This window comes from Myxocyprinus asiaticus, chromosome 31 (assembly GCF_019703515.2).
Source record: "Myxocyprinus asiaticus isolate MX2 ecotype Aquarium Trade chromosome 31, UBuf_Myxa_2, whole genome shotgun sequence".
NCBI classification, from domain to species: Eukaryota; Metazoa; Chordata; class Actinopteri; order Cypriniformes; family Catostomidae; genus Myxocyprinus; species Myxocyprinus asiaticus.
This window is the reverse complement of record NC_059374.1, coordinates 37,135,666-37,146,663: the sequence shown is the minus strand read 5'-3', so window position 1 is coordinate 37,146,663 and position 10,998 is coordinate 37,135,666. Positions and strand designations below refer to the sequence as shown.

At 35.2% G+C, this 10,998-nt stretch overlaps 1 protein-coding gene across 1 annotated transcript; it reads right to left on the bottom strand.

The window, feature by feature from the left end:
- Nucleotides 1-370: 370 nt before the first annotated feature.
- Nucleotides 371-3,652, bottom strand: LOC127422478 (green-sensitive opsin-3). Its single transcript, XM_051666024.1, has 5 exons — nt 3,225-3,652; nt 2,854-3,022; nt 2,365-2,530; nt 1,896-2,135; nt 371-927 (listed from the first exon to the last, which is right to left on the bottom strand). Exons 1-5 carry the CDS (start codon nt 3,604-3,606, stop codon nt 817-819), a joined length of 1,068 nt encoding a protein of 355 aa, XP_051521984.1. The 5' UTR covers nt 3,607-3,652; the 3' UTR covers nt 371-816.
- Between the last annotated feature and the right edge of the window lie 7,346 nt (nt 3,653-10,998).

The window sequence follows — 10,998 nt, the reverse complement described above, 5'->3', positions numbered from 1 at the left end:
AAGACAGGCTATAAAATGCTTTGGCCACGGCCACACTACTAAGTTTTCGTTTTAAAACTGATTAATTTTGCTATGTTTATGCCTCTAGTCCACACTAGAACGGTGTTTACCTCCACCAAAAACTGGGAACATCTCTATTGCTGCATATTTTAGAAAACAATGACATTAGAAAACTGAAAACAGAGATTTCAAACTTAAACAGAATAGTGTGGACATGGACTTACTCTTAGTTCCTGCAAGAACTCGAATAGTCCTCTGAAAGGACTGTTAATAGCTAGTTGTGGCAACTAAGGAACCTTTCATTTTGTTCATATAATGTGTACATCCATTATGAGAATAATTATTGAGGAAACATACACAAAAGAAAAACATATTCGTAAATGCAAGACTTTATTACTTCCAAATATTTTTTTTTTCTTTTTTCATATGCTTTGTTAAGATACAAAAATATATACAGCAAACAATCCTTCCTTCAACATACCATCAAAAATTTTGCATCAGTGTATCCACAATACATCAAAGGAGAGAAAAATATTCATCAAGATCCTGGTTAGCAGTTTGGCAGGACCCCCCACCCCTAAAAAACTGGCTCCACCAAATCCTATGTGTCCCATTATGATTCTTACAAATCTGTGATGAAACAGCAGCCGAACAAATGAAACTGGCAGCCTACATGTCCATGAATGAACCCTTAGCAAAGTGTGCTTGTGTACCAAGAGAGATACATGGAGGGAGTGGGAGCATGCAAGATGAAGAGTTCCAAATGTTCCAAAAATTCCAAGAATTCCAGGTGTGAGTGGGCTGGGCAGGAAACTGTTATGCCGGAGACACAGAGGACACCTCTGTCTTGCTGGTGGACACCGAAGATTCCTCATCTCCCATGGGGTTTTTACCGCAGAACAGAGTGGTTAGCATGCAACTGCGGAACTAAAAAGAGATACGAATGATTGGACAGAGCAAAACTACGTCTTTCAGGAACTTTATACAGGAAGGTTATACAAGATCAACGTATTTGGTAAGCTTTGATACTGTGTGCATACATAGGTGCTTTACTTAAATTATTAAAGATGATGTGGTAATTTTTCCAATGTTAAAAGTCTTTCTCGTATTCCAGCTTAAAGAGCACCTATTATGGTTTTTCAAATATTACCTTTCATGTAGTGTGTTATATAGCTGTTTGTGAATGTAAAAAAGTCTGCAAAGTTTAAAAAATCAAAGTGCACAACAAATGGAGTTATTGACTCCCAAAAGAAAAAAACGATTCTGAACACCTGAAACGAGTCATTAGTAATTCCAGACTTACTTCCTGTACTTACCTACATAATTTGGTATCAAAAAACCCGCCTCTGGTCTTCAATGGCTGCTTGCAAACAGCTTTGACCCGCCCTCAAACACTACACTAAGCGGTAGACCAATCACAACAGACTGGGACATCTGACCAATCAGAGCAGAGTAGGCTCTCTGAAAGGAGGAGTTTAGAATGAATCCTTTAGAACGGATCATTGAACGAGTCGTTTTTGACATTGGGAAAGAAGGTAATGCTGCAATTTAAATTATGAGCAAATTAAAGTGTTTTTTGACCTTGGATGCATGTAAATCTATTGTATGAGACCTTTAAAACAAAATGAGGCACATTTAAAAACCATAATAGGTGCTCTTTAATATGCACAGTTAACTAAAAGTTTAAAGGAGTCGCTCTATGGTGCTATCAAAAATTGCTCTGTTTAAGCATCCCGACCTGTCTGACACAGCAACACTGACTCAACCAATGGTGTGAGTTTTGGGAGGGACTGTTTGTAAGACCAATTGAAAGATGGGAATTATTATTTTTGCAATTCCGTTTTGTGACGCTAGAGGCGCAGACATGTCACACTTCAGTTTTAAAGTGAGAATACCTGTTTGTTTAGCAGTACATAGATGATAGGGTTAAAGATAGATGAGCTCTTAGAGAAGAAAGCAGGAATAGCCATGAACTGGGCGGTAAAAGGAGCTCCTTTGTTGAAAAAGATCCAAGCAGCAACACTGGCATATGGCGTCCAGGCCACCAGGAAGCCCACCACCATTAAAATGACCATACGCGTCACTTCCTTCTCAGCCTTCTGGGTGGAGGCTGAATCTTGTTGTTGTGCTGCGGCCTGTCAAGTCATAAAATGTGCATTGACATCCTGTTCCTCTGCGTTAGGTGTGCTACATTATGTTGGCCTATGTTTACATTCCCTGGTGAGCATATCATTTTTTAATTAAAGGTGTGCTTTGATAACCAAAATGACTTTTATCTCAAATCAAATCAGTCTGAATGACTCTATCCAATAAAAATAATTACAAGAAACCACCAAAGAACGATAGTCTGTCTAGAATACTTACTGCTTTAACAGTGCATACAAGCCGTCCATAAGTAAAGAAGATGACGGTGACAGGAACTATAAAGTGGACAACAAACATGTAGATCACGTAAGACTCATTGTTGTACTTAGGGTTAAGTGTGTAGTAATCTGGCCCACACGAGCACTGTAGACCCTCAGGAATGTATCTGTAGGAACAGGCACACAGAGTAAATTAATAACCACCAACAGACCAGAAAACTCCCCTTTTGTAAGTAAGCAGTCATTTATCTAAAGTGACTAACAGCAAACTATTTACAGGTGCAATCACCCCAGAGCAACCTGAAGTTAAGTGACTTGATTAAGAGCACAATGATAGTTCATGGATCACACTTTGTGTGTTTCAAACCTTTCAATTATCAGCCCAGATCTGTAACCACAACACCACCCTAGCCCTTTTTTCTCCAATAGACCACACGTATTTTAGATAAAGAAAAAAAGCAGTTAAAAGTGAAAAGAAAAAGATGCTCACCTGGACCAGCCAGCAAGTGGTGGAGCAGCACAAGCCATGGCCATAAACCAAGTGAAGCCAATTCCAGCCATAGCATGTCCTGAACTGAATTTGAAGCTCCCCATGGGTTTACAGACCACAACGTACCTTTCAATGGCCAGCACCACCAGTGACCAGAGTGCTACCTCACCTGTTGGGAAAATCAGACAAATCCAATGCTTTTACTTGGTAAATCAAGTCTAGACAGGGCAAAAGGGTTTTATGTTATCTAAAAGGGGCGTAGCAACTATTATAACTAGTGGATTATTTTTGGGAGATTATCAAAACCCCCCATTTTTCAAATGGTTCCTACACACCTGTTATCTAGTAATAAGTCTTTCAGCATCACTGACCTCCAAGTGTTGCCATAAAACCTTCAATGGCACATGCCATTGGCCCAAGGATGAAGTAGCCATTTACGGCTGAAGTGATGGTGATGGTGAAGCCAAAGCAGACCATGATCATCCCGGCAAGCGCCAGATTTACTAGGATGTAGTTCAGCGGCTGCCGAAGCTTCTTGTGTTGTGCCGTGACCAAAAGTGTCAAACCGTTGATGGGAAAGCCAGAACAGATAAGTAGGAACATGTAGACAGCTAGAAGCCTGAACTGCCATGGGTCTGCCAGATAGTACTGCTGGTACAGGAAAGGGTCCCGTACCAGCCCTGTGCGGTTACTCAAAGGGATATAGAAGTTGTCGCCCTCAAATCCATGAAGCCCAGCCATGTTTTCAGACATCTGAGATGACAATCTGAGTTTTCTCTTTGCACTTTGCCTGCCTTTCTGTGCCTTTTCTGCATTGTGGCTGTGTTTTTTTATACCTTCAGTAGATTGACTTATAGAGATTAATGGGGAAGGGACAAAATGGGATCAGGATGGATGCTAATCAAATGAAGCTTCATTAAAAGGTGTGAAACATGCCAAACAATTGCTTGTTGAGTCCAACAAGAGATCTGTGGGATTATCACGACAATCTGACACTGACCTTACAAAACACTGTGCTAATGATTTACAGTAGTGTCCGTGTTCACACATATGACCTCATATTAATGATGACTTTTCAATTTTTTTGGTGATAAAAATAGGTTATAAAAATACATGTTAAATAAAAGAATTATCAAAGGGAACAAAAGTACATAGCACTTTTAATGTTGCTTTTATCTTATAATTCTATCAGACATGGGACAATTTTCTTAAGATCTCCAGTGATAGCATTTTCTACAGACACCAAATCTAGTATGAGTGACTGACCATTGCATAAGCAGCCTCTGCAAATGTCAAACATCATCACTTACCTTCGCAAACTGACAGTAAGTGGCAAAAATGAAGCGCTCTGACTTCACTTTAAATTACAAAAGAAATACTTCACTGTTAATCCAGAATTGCAGTAATCATGTGATGGGCCATTTATGCCAATTAAAGTTAATTTTGAAAGAGCTTACAAAGAAAACGGGGAGCTTATTGTGTACAAATCTGACACAAATAAGATGCATTTATAATGTTTCCTAAATGTCATATGAACTACATTTGGGTTCAAGAAGATCAAGGCGTGATGGATGAAAGACATTACGTCTTGTTTTGGATGGCCTCTTTTTCCTTTCCCTTTAACTGACTTTGATGCAATTCTTTCATTGGCAGGTCCAGTTCAAAGAACATGTTACAGAGAAGAAATGTTTGCCTTTTTTCCTGACAAGTGACAAGTTGCTGATATCTGGCATATATGAATATATTTTAGTAGTTTCAAGCAATATACAGAAAAATATATAAACAAATGTAGGTTTAAGACCTTTGATTTAACTTCCTCTTTGTCACTAAGTGGCACCCTCCTTTCCTTTTGCCAGAATTCCTCAACCCAATCCTGATAATCCTGACTAATTAGAATTAAGTTTACGTCACTTACTAATTTAACGCCTGCCTTCATCTGTACAGTAAATAAGATTGAAGGTTTTGTAAATATCATGTCATTTTAAAACGTTCTCCAAATTCTGTGTCATTTGTTATGCTCTTGGCATAAAAATCAAATACTAAAAATATTTCAGGTTTTGCAGCAGCTGAAGTCTTAATTATTTCTGTGAAAAACAGCTTTGGTGAATTCGTTTTGAGTCCTCCAGTACACATTGATGCCATTATGATAATTAATTTACTGCCTGCTTATCTGTCATTAACTGTGTTAAGGAAACAAATGATTGAATTTGGTGAAGCTGTGCTTGATTAGTTTTTGAGTCATTTGAATTTTTGAATCAGGAAAACATAATCTTAAATCAATGTCAGTATCTAACGATTTACCTGTGTATCTTAAAATAAGTATTTGTGAATAGAAGTACATGGTTCTTAGATTCTGCTTCCTGAATGTTTTAGCCATTTCAGGTGTTTATGTGAATAATTACAAGCTTACAAGTATATAAATGGTAGCAGCTATTGCAATATCTAATAACAACAGCATCATTTCCTGAATTCTTCAAACACATAGCTGATTCTCTTCTCATTCTACATTTTAACATAAAATGTGAGGAAGGAAAAAAAAGGAAAAACTGTGATATTGTACTTATTTTTCTTGTAAAGATTTCTTGTATATATATATATATATATATATATATATATCTACACAAATTTTTTGGTATTGTTTTCTAATCCATATGAGGTTTTACAGTAATAGTGTCCCCTCAAGTGTTTAAAATGTGCTTTAAAAGTGATTTAAATTTATGGTGTCAGTTTTGCTGACTTAACTGATATACGTCTTTTCCATATAGCTAAATAACCATGTGTAATGCGAATAAAATGAAACATTTGACCAATGACAAGACCACCATTTAAAGATTCAATTTGTTTCTCTATAACACCTTTAACGACACATAAGCGAACAGTAAATTCATAATCATTATGGCATAAAAACAATTTTTGTGAAAATGTTTCACTTACCTCAGCACAAACAGTCATAACTCATTGTAATAGCAACACTGCTTCAGGGTGTAGTTGAATGGACCAAAGAAAGCTGAATAAATAATTTGAATGGTGATGTATGTACAAATCAATCAAAGCCGCACTGCAGGCCGCCTCTTACAACTTTTAAAGCAGACATTTTTTTAATGGATTTTATTAGCTCTCAGGTTGATTTTTAGAACTTCTAAGTCTGACTAAAGTAGATTTTCAAACAAGCTGGTACGTGTGTCAAAGAACTTAATTTAGACAAATATTCGGCATTAAATGGATAGTTCACCCAAAAATGAAAATTATGTCATCATTTACTCACCCTCATGTTGTTCCAAACCAGTATGACTTTCTTTATATCATGGAACACAACATGAGATGTTGGACAAAATGTTAGTTTCAGTCTCTATTCACTTTTGTTGTATCTTCTTTCCATACAATGAAAAATAAACGGTGACTCAGGCTACGTCCATTACTCCAGATATATTTTCAAGTGTTTTCCAAAAGTTGCTTGTCCACAATAAAACATATGAAAATGCTAAAATCCCCTTACTGTGCATGCAAAAAATCGCTGTTTCATGAATGGGCTGAATTGCAACTGTCCTCGTGTTTCGTCGCCGGACAGCAAATCCGAGTAAACTTTGCGTCACCTATTAAGGAATACATTGTAAAAGTTGTACAAAGTAATTTTTATCTTCAACAATGCTCTCAAAGTGCATAACAGGCACAATAATGCCGCCACAACATGGGCCGCCATCTTGAATGCTTTGGGTTGAATGGATCACATGACTGTGTTACATGACAACAGTCATTTCAGATATCACCTTCTTCCCCATCCACACTACAATGTGAAGATGGCGTTTTCAAATTTATCCACTCGCGAGAGTGTTTTAGAAAAGCTCAGTTTTTGCTGTCAAAAACACTGTCTCAGTGTGGACAGAAGGCCAAAACATAGAGAAAAAGATGCATTTTCAAACGAAAACGTAATAGTATGGACATGGCCTAAGGCTAACATTCAACTCCTTTTGCATTCCATGGAATAAAGACAGTCATAGGTGTTTGGAACAACATGAGGGTTAGTGAATGATGACATGATTTTAATTTTTGGGTGAACTATCCCTGTAAGTGTGCCTGTGTGCTTGGTCAAGAGATCAAAACAAACAAATATTGTATTTTTTGCTGTTTGAAATTGGTGTTATATATGAAACGAAACCAGAAAGTACTTAATCTTACGATTCAATGTCAATCACTTTTGCACACAACGTTTGATTACAACAACAGATATGGTTCAAAACTTTAAAGCTTCAAACTTTTTGGTTGAGAACAAGGAGCATTTTAAACCATTGAACAATATAAATTTTCTTTAAGTATTACAGCAACTCTTCAAGAGCTGGTTGCATCTCCTCTTTCATGTAAGATTCGAAATCCAGATGAGAATCATCTAGATAAAGGCTGAATAATTTCTCCACCATCTCAGCACACCTGAATCAGGAAGTATATAGGCACAAGTGATAAAAGCTAGCTCTTCCAACTGAATATGATTTTTGTCCGAACTAGCCATTGCTTGGTTTCTAATTCTGTGAGGACGTGCTGGGTTGCCCCACCCACAGTGAAATCAAAATGATCAAAATCCTGCTCCACATAGCTATAGGTATTATGCATCACATTTGTTCTGATTGGCTGTGACTGTTCACAGTTATGTTTAAAATTATTACAGATTTACTTGCATTTCCAAACATTGACATGAACTGAATTTATTTTGATTTTTTTCGGACAGGCTATGTGTATGTGACAGCATCTTAAAAAGAAACTATCCCGTACCTGCTGTTCTGTTCATCAGCAGAGGGCCTGTTTATTTTTTTGATGGGCTTTCCAGTTCTGTACATCTCTAATGCCTGCACAGACGAAATTTAGGATGTTAAATTGATCCACTAGTGACATCAATAAAAAACATCAATAAAAAAGAAAAAATTATATAAAGAAAACACATAAAAGCATGCAAACATCTCGTTTAACACTTAAACGCATACATCGGGTCTTTAGGGACCTGGGACCTCATTCCACCTCCTGTACCTCATCCATTTTTTTGGAGTTGTGCCCACAGCTCTTTAGTATTCCTCAAACTCTCTTATAAATAGTGTACCAAAAAAAAAAAAAAAGTAAATAAATAAATAATAATAATAATAATAAATCTTTTTTATAATGGTTTGAGTATCAAAAGTGTATAGGGTCATTAGAGACCCTAGGTGTGCAAACATGTTTTGCAGTTCCATAAATTATATATTTTCATAATACTTTCATATCTATATAAGTTTACTATCACAGAAAATCTATTTCTTTGTTTATTACAAGAGAAATGAGTACTATATTCATACAAATAAATACTGTACCACGTTGATTTTCTGTGCAACAATGAATATCAACAATGGTGAATTATCATTATTCATTACTTATGTGTACGTTATGTGTATCATATGTGTTATGTGTAGTTCAATATGATTTTGACAGCCAGTTGCGTCCCAATAAATTTCAATTTGAAAGTAATACATCCTGTTCTAGATTTGTCCAGATTTGTTGCAGTTTCTCTGTTATATATGAAAAATAAAACATAAAAATATTTTTTTATTCTATTAATTTCTAATTGTCTTGAAAATATTTTGAAAATTTGACACTATCTGGGCATTTTTTAGATCCATTTGAGATAGATAGATAGATAGATAGATAGATAGATAGATAGATAGATAGATAGATAGATAGATAGATAGATAGATAGATAGGATAAAAATTGTCATACAATGCCAGCAAAAGTGGCAATATTACCCGCATAACTCGACTGGCAGAAGCCATCTTTAACTTCATACAAAAACACCAGCTCTTCCCCTCAACAGCCATCTCTAGATTCTGTCAAACAACAATTAACTGTTTGTAAATCAGCACTGTTTAACAAATCAGACAACTGCATATTTAAAGGGGCACTCAGTAATGTTTCCGCCCCACTAAAAAAGTTTTACTCCTAAAGAAATGAAAAGTACTTTTGAAAATTTTGTTTAAAATCTTTAATAAGCTATAATTACAATGTAGAGCATATAAACTAATCATTATCTATACAATTTAATATTTATCCTTTTTGTTTAAACATTGCCTTGCAGCCTTATGAAAATGTAATACGCTATTCAATGAAAACGTGCCTAATATTACACATTTTGTGTAACTAGATCATATTTGGTAAATAGTACATTTATTGTAATGCCAGAAGAGGACTGGCTCCCCCATCTGGTTCCTTTAACCCTAAAACAGGCAATGTGCACCACAAGAAACATACTCTTTAGGTTCTTATAGGGAGTAGGAGAAAGAGTTTTCTCATAGTTGGGTCTGTTCTGAGTATGTGGGTCACATGACTTGGTTCAAATTTTCTGTGATCATTAAATCAGCTTGACCTAAAACCAACATGGCCACCCATGGTGCAGGACATGCTAACTTTGTGATAATTCATTTTACATTAATCTTACTTCAGTTAAAAAACTGCTAATATTAATTGTAAACATTGTCTTAAGATGTGGAAGAAGAAAATTAAGTCATATGTTGTTCATGTTTTTATTTAGCACATTTTGAAGTGTGCATATCCCCTGAGATATGTTGCCAGATTAAGGGAAGAAAAAGGGTTAATCCACAATATTACATATACATATTTATTACACTTACACATGTCATACGTGCAACCTTAAAGCTAAACTTTTCTGTTTTGTTACACACGGTGCTGGGTAGTAACGTATTACATGTAATCTGGATTAAATAATGAGATTACAAAAATCAAGTACTTGTAATTGGATTATATTAATTTTTTAAATATTCGTAATTGGATTACATTTACTTTTTTATGGATTACATGATTACATATTAAGAAGGCAACAGCAGTAAGTTGTTAATAATTTATTGATCACACTAATCATTCACTTTTTTTAAATCTTTTGCATTTTTCATTATAAATCAGCATAAAGCTGATATATCTAGCCATGTCATTGCTGTTGATTTTATGGTCATTAACTTTTGTTCAATTTATAATAATTTTATGTTGATTTTATGTTTGTAATGTTTCTATTGTTTTATGCACTTAAAACAAACTTGATGTCTCAGTGTTTTGAATTATAAACTTTGGCCATGCTGTTAGATTTATTGTTTATTGTCTATTCGTTCATGTAATGTTTAATGCACTTTTTAAAAATGTCATAAGATCTTTTTGTGAGTCTCTTTTTGTTTGTTATAATGAATGGAATACACTTTCTTTCTTATTGTACTTTTATGTGAAAAAGATACAAGGTTATCCTACTCAAATTCATGTGACATCAAATAAAATAGAATTTTGGAAGTAATCCAAAAATAATCAGATTAGATTACCCCAAAAATGTAATCTACAAGATTACGTTACTGATTGCATTTTTTGTCATGGAATTTTTAATGAGCATCTGATTACAATTCACAAGTAATCTGACCAGCATTGGTTACACACACACACACACACACACACACACACACACACACACACACGTTGGTGCGGCTATCCTTATGAGGACTCTCCTTAGACATAATGATTTTTATTCTGTATGAACTATAGATTCTATCCCCTTACCCTAACCCTACCGCTAAACCTAACCCTCACAACAAACTTTCCTCATTTTTACATTTTCAATTAAACTTCGTTTAGTATGTTTTTTTTAAGCAATTTGAATTAAGGGGAGACTAGAAAAAAGAAATGTCCTCATAAACCACATTTATAGCAAAATACCCTTGTAATTACCAATTTGTAACCTAAGAAAATGTCCTCGCTAGGTGTCGACTGGTTAAATTAAAAAAGAACTGCATCAATCAAGGGGTTTGTTTCTATGTGCTGCATTTTCATTGTTGCATGCAGCCAGGGACAACAAAGCAATAGTAAGCTGTGTTGAGCATTTATTGTCAATATATAAAATTGTGGCATGTAGTGTTTTTCTTTTGTTACATAGAATTCACAAGCTTACAACTCAATCAAAATATATGTAATGTATATGTTTTGACGTGGCACTACCTATTGTATGGTATTACTCAATAGCAGTACAGCAAAGTAAATGTTCATTTTAATTTAAAACATTTTTGTTGTGTGTTGTGAATGTGATGTCTGTGATGTTTAGTAGTGTTTGCCTGTTTGAGGTAGATGCTCTTGCCAGA